Source organism: Callorhinus ursinus, unplaced genomic scaffold (assembly GCF_003265705.2).
Source record: "Callorhinus ursinus isolate GAN/ISIS: 27379988/994484 unplaced genomic scaffold, GSC_fseal_2.0 scaffold6, whole genome shotgun sequence".
Lineage (NCBI taxonomy): Eukaryota > Metazoa > Chordata > Mammalia > Carnivora > Otariidae > Callorhinus > Callorhinus ursinus.
The window spans coordinates 44653011-44676176 of record NW_027397068.1 but is presented as its reverse complement, the minus strand read 5'-3'; the positions used below and the strand labels follow the sequence as shown (position 1 = coordinate 44676176).

Here is a 23166-nt window from a genome sequence, read left to right as displayed (position 1 = left end):
TTGGGCTCCGCAGGGAGTCTGTTTGTCCCTCTCCTACTGCTGCTCCCTCCACTTGTGCTCTTTCTCTCTCTCTCAAATAAATGAATAAAATCTTTAAAAAAAAATGTTTCTCAATTCCATCCCTCAAGGCCAGGGATTCTATCATAATAGTGTTCCTCATTAGTTCCCAGACAACAATTAAGGCCCCCCCTACCCTTAGTGAAGGCAAACTTGTATTTACTTTTCCTCCTTTCTTTTTTTTCTTTCTCCCTCTTTTACTTTTACTCTCTAGCCACAAATCAACTGCTTGCACACAAGCCTTTGGCTCAGATCCTGCTAACGTGAAATTTGGGTTGACATCTCTGACATACAAGTCTGGACTTACACATGGACTAAAATTTCAAAGAGATTTGGTGAAGTTCCAAATATCACTAAAATGTCTTACAAATTCTATCTAAAATTGTTTAGTTAACAATTTATGTGACTGAAATGCCACTAATTAGAGATTAAATTGGTTCAAAACAGCTGTCTTTTAAATTTCAAGTAACTCTGGGAAAGACATACAATTTATTATGATGATTAATGCGAGAAACAGATCAGAAGATAGAGACAAAAACAAGTCTTACTAAAAAATTACTACTAAAAATTACTAAAAATTCTAGAGACTGGTACATAATCAACAATTTTTATTTGGGAGATGATTAACAAGGGAGGTACCCTAATCTCTCTGGTAAGGCATTTGTTTATCTCTCACCTTCTTACTACCATGGAAGGTAATTTAAAGTGTTGATTAGTCAAGGTGCAGTAAACAATATAGCTTCCTCCTCTACTTCCCAATAAAGATCTTGCCATAATCTCAATCTCCAGGCGAAACACTATGACTTTCCATCTTTCCTGGGCCTGTGTAATAATTTGTTGTATTTTTGCTTCTTTAGCAAAAACATTCAATATCTCAGATATGTATCCCCCTCTGTGGAAAGAGAGTCCTGGTCAGTTCAGTGACTACAAGATAGAAAATGGGAAGTACATCATTAACTTCTGGCATTACCCTGAGAGACTGGGGATGTATAAAATCCTACTGAACAAGACAGCCAAGTATTTTGCAAAATTTTCACCAGAAAATGAACAAAATATTTTATGGGGACTGCCTATACATCATGGATGGCAATATCATACAGGTAAGAATGTCACTTTTTCATTGCAATGACCCTTTGATTTAAGTGTGAATTAATTAGGACATAGTACCTGCACATTTAACATCACCCTTTTGAAAATCGATTTTTTCTCTCTCTCTTTCTTACTTCTTTTCCAGCTATTTGAAGAATCTCTTGCCTAATCTTTATCAAGTATTTATGGAATCCCCCTGCATGCATAGTTTTTCTACCCAGAAATGTCCAAAAGAACTGTGTGCAATGCTGAAAATTTTCTCTATTTGCCCTATTCAGTATGACAGCCGCAGTCATACTGTGCTCTCATATTCTTACATGTGGCTACTGAACACTTGAAATGGCTAATGCTTTTGCACTACTGAATTCTTGATTTTGTTTAATTTCAACTAATTTAAATTTAAATAGCCACAAATGGCTAGTGATTACCACGTTACTGAGATACAGCATATTAGACCTAGTTCATTCCATGTCAATAACTATTAATTGATGTGCTATTGGTACCAAGCCTAGTTCTAAGCACTGAAGAGTACATCCAGGATCAAAACAGTTAAGGTGATACACATGGGTGTATAAAATTAATTTGCATTATCTGTAGTTCTAAATATGATTAGCTACAGTCATATAGATTGGAGTGACAGAGGAGAAAAATAACCTCTGTGGGAAAACCTTTTTCTACTAGAATAGCATCTACACTGGGGAATGAAAGTAGATACTTGTTTTGGAACAAAAATATTGTAAAAGTGCCAAGCTATCTTGTTGAACAGATTTCAAGAAATAAAGGACCTTCACTCTCAACTTCTAGAAAACAGTATTGGAAGAAAGGAATCAATGAGAAAATGGTTAGCATTATAGAAAATACAGGGGAAGAGCATGCCGGTCTGGCCTGTGATGACATTCTAAGCTAGCGTTACAACCAAGCTTGTCAGGGAATCTCTGGACATCCAGTATAATCCCCATTCTTAGACTGTCCTTGGTATGGAAAAGAAGAATATTTGAACTCCTGAGACATGGTTCTGGAGGAGCCTAAACATAAGGTCCACTGGAAACAATAACCAATTCCCCCAAGGGGTGCACACACTTACTGCTAGGAAAGTTTTCAGCCCTGGGTCCAGTAATAAATGAATAGCAAAGTAGAATATTGGATAGGGTACTTTCAAAATTTCATTTTCATTTTAGAATAAAATAAATTGGATTCTGCTGTTTTTTAAGAGGCTGCTTTTACTTAGTGTTTAATTGAGTTAAACTCCATAATATAACTAGAGAAAACCAGAACAGAATTACAAATTATGAAAATAGCCCATAAAAGTATTTCACCAACACTGTGTTAAGTCTCAAAAATAAATAAATAAATAAAGACTGTAAGTACAAGAGTAGCTCAGGAAAGAGAGTGACAATCATGGGCTGAGAATATCATGGAAAGAAAGCAGGGCCTAAGAACTTGATGGAGACATTGCTAGAATATAATTGCTGGAATACAAATTACAAAGATGACAATGATAGCAGGTTGAACTGGAAGAAGACTACCACACTGGCAGGAGAACTAGAATATGAAAGAGTCCTGGGTGGTAAATTTAAGAAGGTCGACAAGCGTCAGTTAAAGAAATGTCTTAAAATCAGACTGGGGTGTTTTAATTGGGCTCTTAAGCAAGATGGTTTAGTTTAGTAACAAGCATCTAATGCTTACAAAATACTTAAACATTTTAAGTTCTTCTAGGTTGCTTAGCAGAGGTTTTTTAAAAAATAAAGTTTTATTAATATACAATAAACATACAATAAACAGCATATTTAAAAATGTAATTTTTGGTAAGTTTGATGTATGTCCATAGCCTTGAACCCATCACCACACATAATGGACATATATGTCATTCTAAAAGTTTTCTTTTCCCCTTGTATTCTCATCTTCAGGAACTTCCCTATTCTAGTCTCTCCTAGCCCTTTCCCCTCCCCTAACTTCTCATGCCCCTCACTCCTCAACTTCACCAGTAACCAACTACTGATCTGCTTTCTATCACTGCAAGTTAGACAGCATTATCTAGAATTTCCATATAGACAATTGGGAGCTTTTTTTTAGTCTGTTTTATTTCAGTTGTCATGATTATTTTGAGATTCATCTGTCTAGTTAACTTGTCAGTATTCATTCTTTTTTATTGGTTAGCCAAAATTTTAATTAGAATAATGTTTGAATTGGGAAGAGAATACTGGGAGTCTGAGTCAGGATAAGGCAGTGACACCAAAGAGAAAAATAGATGAAAAAAGGGAAGACTATGGCAAGTATACAAGAAATTGATAGTAAATGTCATTGCTTCCTTCTCAAAGCGCTTATAATATGGTTAAGAAGGCATTAAGGAGGGCATGTGATGTGATGAGCACTGGGTGTTATACATAACTAATGAATCGTTGAACATTATATCATAAACTAATGATGTACTATATATTGGCTAATTGAATTTAAATTAAAAAAAGAAAAAGAAAAATCAGACAAACAAACAAAAAGAAGAGTTAGAAATGATATAACCGTAAGACAAGAAAGAGCCAAATCATTAAATGCTAGAATAAAGTGAATGTTGTGAGCTGGGATAACCTAGGAATAGAGTAAGATTTGAAGGAAATCCTGAAAAAAGGGTAAAACACTGATGGACTTTAAAGAAAAAAGTAATCCATGAAGAAAGAAATAGAATAAACTAAAGGACAGAGTTTGGAATTAGTGTGATTTTTGTGAGAGCAAAAGGCAAAAAGAGAGGGAAATGTTGGGAGGATGGGAGATACATAATGTATGCTACAGAAATAATATAATTGGAAAATATGGTATATTCACAGCAAAAATTTGGATTTGAATAATAACAAATATAATATTAATTTTGCTCTGGGAAAATGGGGATGACAAAACAATTTTGGTCAAGGTTATTGAGAATGATGTATTTCTTGCCATGGGAAGACAAGGACAAAAATTTCTTCAGAAGATAAAACAGCAGTAAGCAGGCACAGCTTGGCTGTAAAGAAAGGGTAAGTGCTGAAGATGTTCAGGAGAACAGTGAAACTCTGCTGACAAAGAACAGAAAGTTCAGGATGCAATCTTCCTGGACTGTCAAAATCAAGGGCTCAGTCCCAGGCATGTGCAGTTGGAGGTGATGTGGAGTCACTAATAAAGGAGTTCTGTGGGAATTTGATAAAAATGGAACTGGAACACAGTCGAGTATTTGGAGGAGAAGACAAGGAAGTTAGCAACATAAGGAAATCCTTAGGTTAGCATCATGGGCAAACATCCTCAGATACCGAGTGGTTTTAAAAAGACAATCTTAGAAACAGATTTCAAACAACTCCCAACTGAGGCAAAACCTAAGAACCAGGAGAGGTATGTTTCACATACTTGGATATTATTCCAGTTCAAAAGAGGAAGAACAATTTTTAGAAATTTCCATGTATTAACAGAACTACCAAGGTCTTTCCTCTTGCCCACCAAAGGGTAAGCAGGTCAAGAAGAGCCAAATGAGAAACCAGGATGAGAAAGTAAAAGGAAAACAAAAGAAGTTCATGAGAAACAGAACTGGTGAAAAGAAATAATAATAGGGAAGGAAGGGGAAAGAAGAATAAGTGAATGTTGCAGAAGAGCACTGGGAGAAAAGAAAGAGAGGTACCCAGTAGGTGAGAAAGGACTGGGGAAGAGAGAGGCTGGGGTGGCAAGTGAAGAGCCAAAACAGTGTGAGGAGGAAGCCAGAGAAAAGGGAAAGTTAGCAGGAGAAAAGAGAATAGGCCAGTATGAAAATGGTGGAAACAGGGAAAGAGATGGGCTGAGAGTCAGAGATAGTTGAAGGGAGATGCAGGGAATATACGCAGAAGTTACAAAACCTCAAGTGAGAAAGAAACAGAAAGGGATGTTTTGAAAGTAGAAGATGAGAGAGGATGACAAAAAGAAAAGAGATAAAAATAGAATAATGGCTAATATTTACGGAAGCACATGTTCTCTGAGCTGAGCACTTTCTGCACCCTTCTTGACTTAACAACCCTGAACCTCTATGAAGTGATTATTGCTAGTCTCTCCAGTATGTACATTAGAAAACTGAGGCTTGCTGAAGTTATTTATTCAGGGTCAAACAGTAGGCAGGTAAGCAATGAAAAAGGATTTGATTTTAAGCAAATAGAGCCTGGATCTTGTTTACTATACATGAATATTCACTCCCTAATATTGAAGATAAAGAGTAGTTAGTAAATAGAAGACACACAGACTACAGAGACTAAAAAAATATGGCCTTCGAGAGAGAATAGAGCATTGTAGGGATGTTAAGGAAAAGGAAAAATTATGAGTGAGAGATGGGAAGCAGAAAGTCATGAAATGAAGGAAAGACAATGATGGGAAAGCTGACACAATTCTTTATTCCTGTAAACATATTATATCTAGTTACGTTTTGTATCCACAGTTTAGGAAGGGGTCTAGTAAATCCAACTCTGTATTTCCTCTCTTTTAGGCAGATTAGCTGATCCCACCCAAAGTACAGATTGTGGCCTTAAGTCTGGGGATCATCTCTGTATCTCTGTGGACAGTTGGTGGGCTGGTGAGTTCAATGTGACAGTAAAACCTCAAAGTGATGACGTTTCCACAAAAAATCAATTCAACCTAGGATCCTGTTTAGAGAAACAAAAACCAAAACCAGAATCATTGCTTTTACAAAAAACATTTGTTTGACCCAAATCTGGGTGTTTTGAAAATGAGTCTTGAGATAGATATTTTTTTAATTTACTGATTAGTTTATCCAATTATAAAAATATCAATTAGGGAAAATTGGTAACCTCAAAACTTGGTTTAAATACATAAGACAGAAATAAGAATTTGTGTTACGTTATCAAATATAAAACCTTGTTAACAAGAGAAATCTCTAGATTAAATATTTTAAACTATATCAGATTTTCAGATTTAAAGTAAAAACTTAGAAAAGTATAGAATTCTGCTGCTAATTTTTTTGTTTTGAGTTTTTATTTAAACTCTCATTTGTTAATTCTGTTACTAATTTCTAAATTTTTCATTTACTATGCCTTAGAATTTAATTTGTATTTTTAAATTCCAGTGCAATTATTATCTGTGATTTAAAATAATAAATCTACAAGATAAATCCATTTTGCTTTATGAGATTAGGGTTTTTAAGAGAAGCATATTCAAGTTGCATATAACACTAAGGGAAATTTCTGATAAAATTTCTGAAGTTCCCAAAATTACCACTTAAGTTTTACCACCTTTCTAGATCTTTAGGCTTACTTTTAGATAGATTCCTTTACTTTGAAAACAACTTCTTTTGTGTGTTAACAATATTAATAACTTTTTGTTTATACAGACCTTAATTATTATCTCTCTGCAATGCCCTTCCTTGCTGCAATCGATTCTGGCATAATGGGGATATCATCAGATAATGTCACCTTTCTGCCACCATCCAAGGATCAGATGAATTTTTGTTACAGTGTTTCTAACTGCCAATCATCATTTCCAGAAGCAATGAAAAAGTGGAATGAATTTTACCAGGTTTTTTTTTAAGTGTTTTAATTAATACTCTTCAAGGGTAGCCAGATAATTTTTGAATATCACTTAATGTAGATTTTTTTTATACATTGAGCAATTGTTCCTAAGCAACAATATGAAAATATAGTAGTGACAACAGTATTAGTATGAGTGAATTGCTGCTTGACATCATACCTCATTAGCATCCTCATTACCAAGACTCTATCGAGGCCACGCTATCTACTATTCTCATACCAAATAAATTATATACACACACGTGAGCCCAGAGAAATTATGACTTAACAGTACATGAATTATCCTAGCTCATCATAATTTCAGGTCAACTGAGCAATAACCGGTATAGAAATACAATTGTGTAATAGGTTGTAGTGAATTTGAGTAGCTTATTTCAACTGTCTTGATAAACAAATCACATATGAGTTGACTGAATTAGTATTTGACAGTCAGAATCAAATATTGATGTTCAAAGTAATGTGTCATGGATGAAAGAGTACATGACTACAGATTAGGTTTTCCTTTAGAGAAGTTGTTCATTAAATTGCATTATGTTTAGATAAAACACTCTTACCCTTAACAGTTGGTGGAAAATTCATTGCATGGCAAGAGAAAACCAAATGCATAAAATACTAAAGGTCTGGTTCTGAACAGTGTAAAATCCTGAACATTTCTAAAAACACAGGGTTTATTCCGTTCATAGGGATTCAGTATGACTTGTAATTAAAATGCTTGATGTTAAGTTCTTTACGGAGTGTTTAGCATTAAATCTTTCATATCTTAACTCTTAGAAAAAAATGTTTTCCCCTCATTAAAACGTTGAAAAATTATATTTGTAAATAGAATTGAATTTCAAGAAGAGAGATTGTTATAACTGCCTAAATATCAGTAACATTTTTTGTCTCTGACAGCACATAAAGTCACATTCTAGTAGCTTTGATGACCTGTTGGAGTACTTATGGGCTGCACATGTCTCATCTTTGGAGGTTGCTCATAAAAATTTTCAAAATAGGTAAGAATGTATCTAAAGTTATTTTGTTTGGGGGCACCTGGGTGGCTCAGTTAGTTAAGCATCTGACTCTTGATTTCTGCTCAGGTCATGATCTCAGCATCATGAGATCGAGCCCCATGTTAGGCCCCATGTTGAGCGTGGAGCCTGATTGGGATTCTCTCTCTGTCTCCCTCTGCCTCTCCCTGCCTGCTCACACTCTTTCTCTAAAAATAAAATAAAATAAAATGATTTTGTTTTAATATGGTAACAATCTTTCTATCTTACACTATCTTTTTCATTGAAGTCTTTTTCAATTTACCTATTCACTAATATGTCAAACATGAGGATGTATTATGATAAAGGACAGGAAAATGTTTTAATGGATAAAGCCCAAAACTATGTTATAAGCAGCAGGGGAAAATATGAAGAAAAGTATGTTTGTGCCACAAGACAGCAATAAAACAAAATGAATTCAGAAGTACAAGAAGACTTTTTTAAGGCTGTTTTAACAAAAACTGGTGTCTGTAAACAAAAAGGATGTGATGGCAAATAATTATAGGATCTCTGCATCACTTTGATCAGAAAAAATAGCTTGACTAACACATATTTGGAGGGGAGTGTCCATCTTGGTTACCATGTCAGTTAGCTAAAATTTCAGAACTCTCCCCATTTTATAGCAAATGAGATCGAATAAGACAGCATGACTTGGTATGGAAGTGAATGACACTATATTGGGGGCGGTATCTGTCACCCAGAGTGGGACGTGCAGTATAAGGAACTAAAGAATGGGTGACTGGTTTAAAGTACACAAAAAATATAGGCACTCATGTTTGAGGGCCTCTTGTTGATCAAGTACTGTTGATACCACAGACTGCATATCCAGGGAAGATAAACAAATCAGAGTCAGGAAACTTACATTGCTTTGTATATTTTATTTCTTAATATTGCTTCAAAGGCTAATTTTTATATTGGTCAACAGAAGAGTTCATCCTCTTGGCATGTTTGTGAGATGAATTAGGATTGTAGCCATCATAATATCTTTTTGCTGTGGCTCAACTGCTTGATTCTGACCACTGCCAAAGAGAGGTGAGATTATCAGCCAACGGAGTAAACAGGAGTCGTCAACATCAAAAGTGGAACTGAGATCAAGTCATTATAGTTTATAGAAAGTAGTTTATAAAATATTATTTTTTGCAGACTTTCCCAATGACATGCAAAGCTAAATTCCTCTGAAAAATAGCATTTTTCATAGCAACTCTCAAAGGATGATGAGATCAGTCCTCAGTATCTGAAATAAAACAACAAAGCTGAATTTATTGCAATTCTAGGAAGGGAAAGTTACATTGTCATGCACAGTATCACTGAGCAGAGCACTCTTCTCATCTTGAGATGGGTTATTAGGAGATGCAGAGTTTAGAGACTGGTATATTTTTAGGCATTTAAGTGGGTTGAGTCATCAGTATAAGAGGGCTACTTAGGGGAGACAGTTTTCATTTGGCATCAGAGGCATAGTTATGCAGGGAGTCCATTCCTGACTGGCTGACTTTCGGAAATGAGGGCATGCCACTTATTGGATGCTAGGAAAAACCTGGTCACTGAAGCAAGTTTTTGGTGATGGATCAAATTCAGTCTAAAAATGGTTTGGTGGCTACTTGTTACTCTGTCTACAGAGAATTTGTCTTTTTCTAGGACCCACAAACATGAACAGAACTGAGGTCATACCCAAGCAAGAACTGAGAGGACCCCAATGTCTCACCTCTGGCTACCAGGAGGCCCTGAATAAATAGGAAGTAAAGGCTTGAGAAAAATTGTAAAAGGCCTTAGCACTGAAGGTATACCCCAACACATACATAGAGCTCTTCAGCAAAAGGCGGAAGACTCATTGGTTCAAGGGATTTAAGAAAATCTTTAATCATTAGCGAACCATTAAGCTTCTGAGCAGGGACTTCAGTGATGATTCACTACAGAGAACACAGAATGAATAACAGAATTTGTCCAGGCAAATCAATAAACAAATAATGACAAGAAAACCAAACAACAACAAACCCTGGTAAGGGTGGGCATCTGATTTTTAGAATTTCTACTTTATAGTGTCTGAATTGTCCATTGTTAAAAAGAGAGAGAGAGAGAGAGGTGCAAAGAACAGAGAAAATAGTGCATGCATGCCCCCCCCCCCCGCCCATACAGACACACAGAGATAATCAGTCATAGGAATTGTTCCTCTGAGTTCAGATGATGGGCAAAATTTTTGAATCACTTATGAGCATGTTTAAAAAATTTTTTTAAAAATTGTGTCTAAAGAATTTAAGGAAAGTATGAATCGACAGCAATATTTTCCTAAGTAGAGATTATGAATAAAGAGATAGAACTTATAGAAAAAAATAGAAATTCTGCAGTTGAAAATTATAATAGCAAAAATAAATAATCCACTTGAGGGATTCAAAAGCAGACTTAAGCTGGCAAAAGAAAGAATCCATAAATTTGAAAATAGGTAAATTGAGATTACCCAGTGTGAGAAACAAAAAGAAAAAAGGATGAAGAAAGATGAAGAGAGCTTCACAGAGCTGCAGGAGAGTGGGAATGGAACTCTATTGCAGGAAAATTTATGTAAATGGTTAGAATAAGTTACTATTAACATTAATACATTGTTTTAAGATGGATAGTAATTGTATCTCATCAGTGAGGAGGAAGAGTTAAGAAATTATAATGTAGATAGATTATAGAGAGATGATAGAAAAAAAGCACAGGGAATAAACATTTACACTAGGAAAATATCCATTTAGCACAAAAGAAGACAGCAATGAAGAAAAAGAGGACAAAGACATAAGACATAAGAACAGATAGCAAACTGGCAATATTACTCTGATAGCAAAACCGAAAACATTACACAAAAACTACATGCCAACATTTCTTATGAATATAGACACAAAAATCCTCAATGTAATGCCAATAAACAGAATCTAGCCACATATAAAAAGGACCATAAACCATGACCATTTGGGATTTATTCTAAGAATGCAAAGTTGGTTTAGTATTTGATAATCAATATAATACACCATATTAATGGAATAAGGGACAAAAATCACAAAATCATCACAGTAGACATAGAAAAAGCATTTGATAACGCTCTTTTACGATAACAACATTCAAAAAAAACTAGGAATAGAAGAAAAGTTTCTCATCTTGTTAAAGTGCATCTAGAAAAACCTACAGTTAACATCGTATGGTGAAAGACTGAATGCTTTTCCCTTAAAATGAAAAACAAGACAAGGTTGCCCATTCTTACCACATCTATTCAAGATTGCACTGGAGGTTGAAGCCAGGGAAATGAGGCAGTAAAAAGAAATGAAAGTAATCTAGATAGAAAGAGAAGAAATAATACTTTCTCTCTAAGAAAGCCACTAAAAATATTATAATTAACATATGAGTTCTTCAACCTAGCAGTATACAAGGTCAACATACAAAAATTAATTGTGTTTCTATGTGGTAGCAATAAAAAAATCCTAAAATGAAACTAAGAAAACAGAAACATTTACAACAGCATCAGGAAAAATAAAATATATAGGAATAAAATTAGCAAAGGAAATTTAAAACTTGGATACACTGAAAAATACAAGATATTTTTGAAAGAAGTGAAAGAAATGTTTAAAGGAAAATCTTCTTGTGTTCATGGATTGGAAAACATAATATTGTTTAAATGGCAACACTCCCTAAATTTACTTACAGATTTGGTGCAATCACTGTTAATCTCTTACTACAAAAGTACAGTAATCAAGACAGAGTGTTAATACATGATAGTAGACATATGGATCAGTAGAATAGAATTGGGGTCCAGAAACAAAAGTTGATTTTCAACAAAAGTGTAAGACAACTTGATGGGTAAAGAATAGTTTTTCAACAAATGGTGCTGGTGGAACTGGTAATCCACATGCAGTGAATGAAGTTTGTCTCCTAAAACAACAAAATTAACTCAAAATACATTATAGACCTAAATATAAGAGCTGAAACTATGGAACTCAAACTAAAGCTTGTGGCCTTCGGGTTAGGCACACAATGCCTAGTTGTGCTATTATTAAAATTGTGTGACCCTTACCGAATAAACTTATGTATTCATGTTTATTCCTTCTTGAATTTGAAAGTTGGGCATGATTTGATAAGAGCATGAAGGGCCAACCAATTTTTCTATAATCAAGGGCAGATTAGTTATTTCATCCTCTATACTCCCATAGCTCTATATGAACCATGTATATACAGGTTATGTTTCTTTCACAGATGTTAACCAGGGGATATGTTCCAGTTACTTTCTGAATCCATAATACCTAGACCCTGATGTCTATATTACTTTGAGCAATTCCAGGGGGAATGTAACAAACCATAAAACTTCCATAATAAGACTTGAAGGACATAGGGCAAGATGAGCAAGAAATAGCGTGTAAAATGTTTCAGAAGGAACAAGCATGGTTCAAAATAGCAAGCAAATATGTATCACCCGGGTAGAGAATAATGTATACACATACATAAAAGGGTGCCTGGGTGGCTCAGTCAGTTAAGTGTCTGACTCTTAATTTGAACTCAGGTCATGATCTAAGCCTGGTGAGATAAAGACCCATATCAGGCTCCACACTGGGTGAGGAGTCTGCTTAAAATTCTCTCTCTCCCTCTCCCTCTGTCCCTCCCCCATCCTGCAAGTGCTCTCTCTCTCTCTCTCTCTTTCTCTCTCTCAATAAAATAAATAAATTAAATTAAATAGATAAAATTACTAAAAATTTAAATTAAAATTTCTTTCTCAGTAAGAAGAGAAAGCAGGAATATAAATTGTTGCAACTATCATGGAAAACAGTGTAAAGATTCCTCAAAAAATTAAAAATAGAACTACCACGTGATCCAGCAATTCCATAACTAGGTATTATTCTGAAGAAAATGAAAACGCTAATCTGAAAAGATATACATGTTCATTGAGGTATTATTTATAATAGCTTGAACATGGAAACCATCTAAGTATTCATCAATGCATGAATGGATAAAAATATGTAATATTATCATATATATTATAGTGGTATCATATATAATGGCATATATATATAGAGAGAGAGAGAAAGGCGCTGAGTGAAATGGGCGAAAGGGGTCAAAATGTATAAATTTCCAGTCATGCGTAGTTCACGGGGATGTAATGTATAACATAGTCATTGTAGTTAATAATAGTATAATAATAATAATAACAAATACATTGTAGTTAATAATAATACTGTACTGCATATTTGAAAGTTTCTAGGAGAGTGAATCTTAATCTCATCACAAGAAAAAATTTTGTAACTATGTTTCGTAACAAATGTTAATTAGACCTGTGGGGATCATTTCACAATATACACAAATATCAAATCTTTACATTGTACACCTGAAGAAAAGAAAGAAAAGTTAGCTTTCTAGTATATATCAGCAGAAATAAAATACCAAGCTACCTAAAAAGCAAGAAAAATGGTTACTTCATTTTTAGTGGTTGCCTGAAATGAAAATTATGTGTTCTTTAGGAGATACCTAAATTCAGCAGAAATTTTGCCAATTTTCTTTGACTTTTACCTTTACATTTTATTTATTTATTTATTTATTTACTTACTTACTTACTTATTTTAGAAATAATGAGGGGCGGGGAGACAGAGAGAGAGAAAAGGAGAATCCCAAGCAGACTGCCCACTGAGTGTGGAGCTTGATGCAGGGCTTGATCCCATGACCCTGAGATCATGACATGAGCTGAAATTAAGAGTTGGAGGCTCAACCAACTGAGCCATCCAGGCACCCCATCTTTACATTTTAAAATAATGAAACTTGGTCACATTTCAGTTTATGTAAGTAATGTAAATGCTTTATGAAAAGGGAAAAATATGATTAAAAACACATGATCTGAGATGGTAATTTCCGAATTTAAAATTCTAATAACATCTCTTCAAATTTTCAAATCTAGGTGGTAAAATCAACACCAAGTTTCTATAATCTATATTCTAAAAAGTAGAATAAAGTCATTTTGAACAAATTATCTGTTTTGAAAATTGAGTTGGTAAAATTCTGAGTAGACTAATTCAAAATGCATACTTTTCCCCATTTGTCTATTAGATTAAAATATTATTCTAAACAAGAAGCTGATTTTGCAAGAAGCTGGGCTTTATTTGTGGATTATTTAGCTCCACCATGCTTTCCTACAACCTTAATTAGAACATATGAATTCCAGAAGGAGCTTCCAAGACGAATGCTTGTTAGTGGAGATAAAGTTCCCTTCATCAGTGACTTTAGTGGCTTTCAGAACATAATGCTGTTTGCTCTAAATCTTCTCCACAAAGTGCATACGTATACAGGTAAGAGCCACAGAGACCTTTTTTTTTTGTAAATTCTATATGTTGTGTTGATTTCATACATAATGAAATGAAATACCATTAGAATCATAAATTACAACAGACTGTTTGAAGAAGAAAATGTTGACTTCCTAAGATATCTGTTTCAAAGTTTTAAAAATAATCCTTGTGGGTTTATGATTGGTTTCATTTAATGAATATTACAGGCCCTCCCTTATTTAGCATGTCCTCTCCTCTGGGACCTTTGCACAAAGCAGATCAATACCACCACATGTTAATTTGACAAGGAGACAATGGACATCTCTATTCCTTTCTTGGATAAATTTCGCTATTTTATCTTATTTTTGTTTTTAAATGAAAAAGATACTAAACAAATAATGACACTTGCCATGACTAACAGAACCATGAAATAAATTGTGTTTTATGAACTTTCCTCATCCTCATCATCTATGATTATAGACATAAAGAAAAAATTTGACCCCCCCTCCAAATTCTGGTTTTGAAGGAGGTATATTTCTCCAAAATTTCAAAATCCCAGGTTTACTAATAGTGGAAAACATAGAAGAAATTACATAATAATAAGTTTGAAAATTACTATGTCATTCAATTTCCAAGATACCATTTATCCTTGTTCTACTGAGGGAAAAAAATTATGTGTGTGTGCATGTATGCATGTGTGTTAAATTTATATTCCTTAAAGCAGAATTCAGAAATAAGACATGAGTCAAAATAAAAGTGAATGCATTATATTTTAAACGTAAAACTTGTATGTGTGTTACTTAGAGTACATTACTTAGAGTATATTAAAACATTCGCTGTTTTAATAAACAAACCTTCGAATTGTAATGGCAAAACTCAAAGGATTCTATTTCTGGCTCACATAATGATGTAGGCTATTACATCAGTTGGTAAGAGACTTTCTTCCATGGTAATTCAGAGACCTAGGATCTTTCCATCTGTGTCTCCATCCTCCTTCACAGTTTCACTACTGTATCCTCCCTATAAGACAATTCAAAGGAATTAGCTTAAGGGGGTCCCTCTTTGAAAAGCCTAGACTAGCAGTGACAAAATTAACTGTATCTCACATACCTTTGGTAAGAATAGTCATAGAGCCCAACTAGATGGTGCATAGGAGGGACTTGGGAAAGTTAATTCTTGCCTGAGCCACACTGTTAGGAGCATCATAAAATGTATTGATTTCCAGTCATCTTTGCCACATTGTCAGATATGGAAAGTACGATCTAGGCTCAGATGATATGAACAAACTCTACTGGCCTAGTAGGTAGAGTGAGGCACTGAATGGATGGTTAGGATTAATTATATATTTTTTTAGTTTTTTGTTTTTAAATTTAACTTTATTATGTTATGTTAATCACCATATATTACATCATTAGTTTTTTATGTAGTGTTCCATGATTCATTGTTTGTGTATAACACCCAGTGCTCCATTCAATATGTGCCCTCTTTAATACCCATCACCAGGCTGCCCCATCCCCCCACACCCCTCCCCTCTAGAACCCTCAGTTTGTTCCTCAGAGTCCATCGTCTCTCATGGTTCATCTTCCCCTCCGATTTCCCCCCCTTCATATTACCCTTCCTACTATCTTCTTTTTTTTTTAACAAATAATGTATTATTTGTTTCAGGGGTACAGGTCTGTGATTCATCAGTCTTACACAATTCACAGCGCTCACCATAGGATTAATTACATTTTAAAGATTGTACACAACAGACTTCTAGATTTTTGTAAATTCCAGTTTTGCCAAAATTAGCTTTGGATTTGTTAAGGAGTTCTGAATTGACTCTATAGGCTACAATAAAAAGAAAAAAGGACAAGTTGGAATGTAGTTAAACTAGCTACCTTGTTTCCTCTCATCTTCTACTAATTGCATGCACTCACTGATACTCAGAATTCAGAAACAGTGCTTCGAGCCTTGGCAGATATTTTTAATTAATTCAAGTAGAGAAAAAAACAGGATACTATTAATAAGAATAGTTCTACAGTTGAGCATGTTTGATTTATAGTCAGTAAATATATATTGAACAAACTTTTTCGTATAACATTCGGCTACATTTTTAACACCAGAACATTTCAGCTTTTGCTTTACACTGGAAAGTGGACTGCATTTCCTTATATTTTAGCCATTATGCCCTGATATTGTTGAGACTTCAAGCCTCCATATTTTGGCATTTTAAAAAATATTTATTTACCACAACCATGTGGGGAAAGTTTAGTCTGCGGAACAGACCTCTTGTATGGGTGTTCCGCCTCACTGCTAGTGTGTAATAACAGAGGGAAATGAGTGATTCCTGAGTCTTGAGACATTTGCCATGTAAGCTCCAACCACTTGTTAGCCACCAATTAGGGACCCCCATGGAGAGGAATTAGGGGTGAGCCAAGAATCCAGGGATAGTAATGAAAATAGGTGCACATGAAATAAAGCAACGGGAAACAAACATGCTTTTCCTAACAGGGAATCAAATAGAAAAAGGGCATTGCTCGAGGCTCATGTCTTCTGTATATTTCTTTTTTGCTCATTAACCTATCAATCCATTCTGATATATTTGTCCTATTGAAAATTCATACCATTACTAAACACTTTTTCTCCATTTCTTAATAATATTTCATTTTTTGGCTATAATTTCACTTATACTTATTTGAACAATATGTTCAATATATGCCTCTTATTAAAAATTAAAACATTAAAATGCATGTAAAACTTAACCTCTCTCCATTATCTTTTAACTTCCGTATCTTAATTCCTTGCCTGCTATATATTTTTTTAAGTTTTAGGCCTATTCCTATAAAAAATTTGTATGAACTCGTGAATAAATATATTTTAGTATATGTGCTGACGAAGTGAGCACACTCGTGAATAAATATAAAAATAAATAATTTGATTAAAAACTGTGCTGTTTGCATAAAAAAGATTATATGTATAACACCGTTCTGTGCTTTAAATTTTTCAGTAGCTATATATACTTGAGATATTAGCAAGTCAGCAAATATTGACACACATTATTCTCTAAATAATATATAACTTTCTATTGAATGGATTGATATTCTTTTCAGTTTTAGGTAGTGCAAAAGTGGAATTCACTGTGTCCTTTGTTAGCTTAATTTGTTGGGATAGTGGCAGATTATATTACTAGCAATGAATTCATGGATCAGGTATTGCCAAGTGGCAATTAAACAGTGTGCTATGGATTACATTCTTGTCAAAACCAGAATAAAAACAAAGCAACACAAATTACTTATTAAAGTTCAAATTTTTGCATAGACACCAAAAATGAATATTAGCCAACTTTCTAATTTTCAAGAGTCTGATATAAGAAAAATGGCACTTCATTTTTTATGGGTTTGCATTGCTTCAATCACTGCTGTATCCATTATTTTCTTTAGTTACTTATGCATAAGTTTGAATATGAAGGCAAAATTTAAAACACATCATTTTAAAGAGCAAAATATTGTTTTATTAAAGAATGTATATGAAATGCTAATTTCATACTAATTATATTGAATTTTGTTTTAGATAATTCAACATTTGGGATCAAAATTAAAACTTTACCTAAAACTCTCACATATCTTTACTATTTTTCTAGGAACACTATCTTTAATTTTATGGAAAGCTTTAATGAAGTCAACAGTTGCAAGGAAACTGTTTCTAGAGATTTTGGAATTCATCCTTCACTCTTTTAATTAAATGCTTCTGGAAATCTGTATAAAATAAAAATCCACAATGATAATTTCTCGAAGAACAGCATTCTAAAAAATTAGTCCTTGCATGTTTGCATAATTCTGTCATTGTCTATGCCTATATTTTAAAGTTTGAATTAATATATTGCCATTAATTTGCTTAATTAATAATTAGTGAATAAGTATCAATAATTAAAATGTTTACCTTTTAATGTAGGTTCAGTTGAATAACTGACAAATGCTAATAAATTAATAAAGGTCATAAAACCTGACTGGAATTTTGGGTGTCATTCTATCTTAGTTTTATGAAACTTGGAGGAATAGATTTTCATGGTCACCAGTCAAGAGGCAGAAGACTTTAAATAAAATTTGGATGATGAATTTGGATTTCCAAAACATTTAAAAATAAACTATTAGTTTAGAATGTATCACCTGATCCATCAATATCTTGGGAGGTTGTTAGTTTTCTCAAAGTTAGAAAAATTATGTTCCTGACATCTCTTTTTTTCCTCTTTTTTTTTAAATTCATACTTAGTATGGAGTACTTCAGGGTCACAGAGGGTAAATTTTTCTTTCTCTTTTTTTTTTTTCAAAATTATCTCCTTTAAGAGGAGACAATGTGCACTGACAGGAAGGTGGCTTCTCTCCCACTTGTCCTCTTGGTGACTTTCCTTCCATAGCTTTATGCAGCTTGCTGACAGGTTTTCACATAGACCCACAACCACAGGCAAAATGTATCCACTAACAAACTATTTGGAAAAATAAAATGAATAAATTGAGTCGAAAGGTAGATATTATGATAAAATGACATGGCACTGATATCAGAAAGTCTTGAGTTTACATCTAAATTCTGCCATTTTCCAACCAATGTCAACTGTTTAGTCCTAAGCGATTTATCAAATTCTTCTGTACCTCAATATACTTACTGAAAAAAATGAAAATTATGGGAAAGAAATGAAGATGAGTGAAGAGTCCACAAGATTTTGGTTATAAAAATTGTCTAGTTTGGGCACCTGGGTGGTTCAGTCAGTTAAGCGTCTGCCTTTGGCTCAGATCATGATCTCTGGGTCCTGGCATCAAGCCCCACATCAGGCTTCCTGCTCAGTAGGGAGCTGTTTCTCTCTCTGTCTCTTTCTCTCTCTCTGCCCCTCTCCACTGCTCATTCTCTCTCTCTCTCTCTCAAATAAATAAATAAAATCTTTTTTAAAAATTGTCTAGTTTAAAAACCAAAAGGCAATGACTATCCAAGTCTAAAACCTACAGCACATAGTTGTAGTATGGAATATAAGTTTGATGAACAAAACACCAATAAGATAACTTGTATCAAAACCCCAGAAAGCCCAAACCATGAAACTTACCCATAACTAATTACAGCAACTCTACCATTCCTCGAAATCATATTCATTTGCTAATAAATTTTAACCATTTGTATTAATTCCCTTTTGCTATTGTAACAAATTGCCATAAACTTGGAGGCTTCAAAATAACACAGATTTATTTTATTACACTTCTGGAGATCACAAGTTAAAAATGGATTTCACTATACAAAAATCAAGGTGTTGATAAAGCCTAGTATTTTCTGGAGGCACCAGGGGAGAATTAATTCTCTTGACTTTTGCAGCTTCTAGAAGCTGCCCTCATTCCTCAGCTCATGGCCTCTTCCTTCATCTTCAAAGCCAGTAGTGCAGCATCTTCAAATCTCTCTTTGATTCTGACCTTCCTGCCTCCCTTCTTTAATTTATAAGGACAATCATGATTATAATGAGCTCTCCCAAATTATCCAGGATAGCCTCCCATCTCAAGATCCTAATTTTTTATTTATTTATTTATTTATTTTTATTATGTTATGTTAATCACCATACATTATTACATCATTAGTTTTTGATGTAGTGTTCCATGATTCATTGTTTGTATATAACACCCAGTGCTCCATGCAGAACATGCCCTCTTTAATATCCATCACCAGGCTAACCCATCCCCCACCCCCCTCCCCTCTAGAACCCTCAGTTTGTTTCTCAGAGTCCATCGTCTCTCATGGTTCATCTCCCCCTCCGATTTCCCCCCCTTCATTCTTCCCCTCCTGCTATCTTCTTCTTCTTTTTTTTTTAACATAAAATGTATTATTTGTTTCAGAGGTACAGATCTGTGATTCAACAGTCTTGCACAATTCACAGCACTCACCATAGTACATATCTTCCCCAATGTCTATCACCCAGCTGCCCCATCCCTCTCCAGCATAACACTCTCCAGTTCCATCCATGTCATTGCAAATGGCAAGATTTCATTCCGTTTGATGGCTGCATAATATTCCATTGTATATATATACCACATCTTCTTTATCCATTCATCTGTCGATGGACATCTTGGCTTTTTCCACAGTTTGGCTATGGTCAACATTGCTGCTATAAACATCAGGGTGCACGTACCCCTTCGGATCCCTACATTTGTATCTTTGGGGTAAATACCCAGTAGTGCAATTGCTGGATTGTATGGTAGCTCTATTTTCAACTTTTTGAAGAACCTCCATACTGTTTTCCAGAGTGGCTGCACCAGCTTGCATTCCTACCAACAGTGTAGGACGGACAGATGTTGGTGGGGATGTCAAGATCCTAATTTAATCACATCTGCAAAATCCCTTTTGCTATCTAAATTAACATCTTCATGTGTCCAGAAATTCACCATGGACATCTTTTGGGGGCCATTATTTTGATACCACATTATTCATAATACTATTACTGTACTGTATGCATTCAAAGAGGGTTATAGAAGGGAGGGAGGTGGGGGGATGGGGTAACTGGGTGATGGGTATTAAGGAGGGCACATGTTGGGATGAGCCCTGGGTGTTATATGCAACTAATGAATCACTGAGCACTACAACAAAAACTTATGATATACTATATCCTGGCTAACTGAACATAATAAAAAAAAGATAGATGTAAGAAAGTGACACATTAATAGTTGCAGAGCAATAAACACAATAAATTTCTGAGTATATCATTACAAAGTAACATGTGTGTTTTCTATTGATGGCTATAATACAACAGGAATTTATTCCATATCAGAAATGGTGGTTGGCAGTATCTTAATTAGTAACAAAATTACTAATTAAAAATAAGAGCAATCTAATTTCATGGAGTGAAATCACAAAAAAAAATTAAGCAAAAAAGGAGAAAGATTTACATAAAGAGTACACGAATACTGCATGGAAACAGTGGGTTGGAAGAACAAATGGTTTTCATTGGCTATTAGAACAAGAGGTAAAAAATCATTACAAACCTAATAAAGTAGTCTTTGTATTTCTTGAGCTTTATGAGAACTCATTTCCTTTTCTCTCTGTGCATTATATTTATTCTTCCCTTGCTATATACTGCTTCCCTTTCTCAATCTGTACATGACTTATCATTTCTGCCTAAAGCTCTAGAGACTACATCAGTTTACAAGTTATGGCTGTGAGCCCATATTCTTGTCAATGTACAGATTCCCTGGAGATAGATTTCGTCTGGTGGAATGTACCCCTTGTACTGGTTTCCCTGTTAGTTATGCACACTAGCTCCAATGAACTGTGAACAAAGGTTAATCTGGAGTAAAATTATGATCCATTTTATGTAGAAAGTGAGTGGGTTATTTTTGCAAAGGAGCATATCCACTCAACTGTTATGTACAAACAATTCAGATGGGCACCCACACCTGAGGTTCAGATCAAATAATGAAAAATTTACAGGAGATATATACAGGATATATTTAGAAGACATATCTATATCTAAATATCTTCTAAAAAAATCTATGAAAGATGACTCCAAAAATGCATGTTTTTTGTGGTCTCGTATTTGCATTATTGCTTTAAGAAAATCAAACCTTGAGGTAGAAAATTTTAGATACTGAAATTTTTGCCATATTAATCTGATTATCTTATCTTCTAATACTATCTTTATTTTTATCTCATGTTTACATCTTATATAATTGGGTCTTGATTTTTTTATCCAAACAAATGTCTTTTTAACTTTTATGATTAGGCCATTAATTACTGTACATTAGTTACTATAATTTTAAATGTTCAGATTAAATCCATCCATAGCTAAGAAGTATGTCCCTTTGTTATCATATTTGCCTCTTTCACCCTTTTTTGCGGTATTTTTTTATTATTTCATTTTATCTCTACTATTTGCTTATTGTTATTCATGCCACTTTAGAAATACGAATTATTTAAAAATAAAAATCGGCTGTGCAGTACATACAACTTTAGATATTGTGTCACTTTATAATCAGATATTGTGTCACTTTATGCGCAGTACTAGAATGTTCCGATTTCATCCTCTTTGCACTGTTGTCATAAATTTTACTTATACATATGGGATAAACAAATTGCCATAATTTTTCTTTAAATGGCAATTGTCTTTTAGAGGAATTACTAGTAAGTACACACATTTTATATTTGCTTTGCTTTTTATCATATCTAGCAGTGTTCTTTTTTTTTTTACTTTCTGTCTAGTATTAAATTCTTTCTGTCTGAAGAGCTTCCTTTACCATCTTCTGTAATGCAGTACCACAGGTGATGGCTTCCATTTTGTTGTTGGTAGTGGTAATGGTAATAGTAACGTGGTAGTCATGTTAGCTTTCATTTGTTTCACCCAAAATGTCTTTATTTCTCGGTCAATTTTTTAGCGCATAGATTTCACCTTATAGTCTAATAACTTGTACAGTTTCCGATGGGATGTCAGTTGGAATCCTTACATTTATTCTTCTCTATGTAATTTGCCTCTTTTTATCTGGCAGTCTTCACTATATTCTCTTTATCTTTGGGTCCCATCAGTTTGAGTAAGATGTGCCCAGGTGTGTTTGGGGGGGTGGATATAATTAATTAATTAATATTAATATTAATTCTGCTTGGTATTCTCTCAGATTTTTAGTTCGAGGGGATTGATATTTTTCACTATTTTTGAAAAAATTTCCATCAATAGCTCTTCAAATATTACCTCACCATTTTCTCTCCTTCCTCCTTCTGAGATTGCAAGTACACCAATGTTAGATTGCTTAATCACAAAGCTCTTTTTTCTCTGTTCTGGTTTTCTACTCTTTTTCTCTTTAGTTTCATTTTGATGAATGTCTGTTGACTTATCTTTGAGTTTACTAATTTTTCCTCAGCTATGTAGATTCTACTGATGAGGCCCTTAAAAGCATTTTTCATCTCAATTACCATGTGATTTCTAAAAGTTCCTAATATTTCCGTTTGCCTCTTTCTCGTGGTTTTACTCTCTTTGCTGAAATCACCCATTTATTCGAGCAACTGTCTATCTTTTCCACTAAAACCTTTAACATCTTAATCATAGTTTAAATTCCCTGCCAGATAGTTTCAACATCTGGGTCCTATATGACAGGTTCTGCTGATTTCTGTGCCCCTTGCATCTTTTTTGTGACTCATAATTTTTGGCGGAAAGCCCAACACATGTGCAAGACCAGAGAAACCAGAGGAGAGAGTGTTTATGCTCAG

At 34.2% G+C, this 23166-nt stretch overlaps 1 protein-coding gene across 1 annotated transcript; it reads left to right on the top strand.

Annotated features, from left to right (window-relative positions):
• Nucleotides 1-856: 856 nt before the first annotated feature.
• On the top strand, nt 857-17909 carry LOC112815133 (protein LEG1 homolog). The gene is made up of 6 exons (XM_073894259.1): nt 857-1157; nt 5612-5698; nt 6473-6657; nt 7560-7660; nt 13748-13986; nt 17896-17909. Exons 1-6 carry the CDS (start codon nt 857-859, stop codon nt 17907-17909), a joined length of 927 nt encoding a protein of 308 aa, XP_073750360.1.
• The last annotated feature ends 5257 nt before the right edge of the window (nt 17910-23166 follow it).

Excerpts from the sequence above, each read along its gene's own strand:
- LOC112815133 (XM_073894259.1), top strand. The coding sequence starts at position 857 with ATGACTTTCCATCTTTCCTGGGCCTGTGTAATAATTTGTTGTATTTTT. Across the intron at positions 1,158-5,611 it reads TGGATGGCAATATCATACAG|GCAGATTAGCTGATCCCACC; the intron begins GTAAGAATGTCA and ends CCTCTCTTTTAG. Across the intron at positions 7,661-13,747 it reads CATAAAAATTTTCAAAATAG|ATTAAAATATTATTCTAAAC; the intron begins GTAAGAATGTAT and ends TTTGTCTATTAG.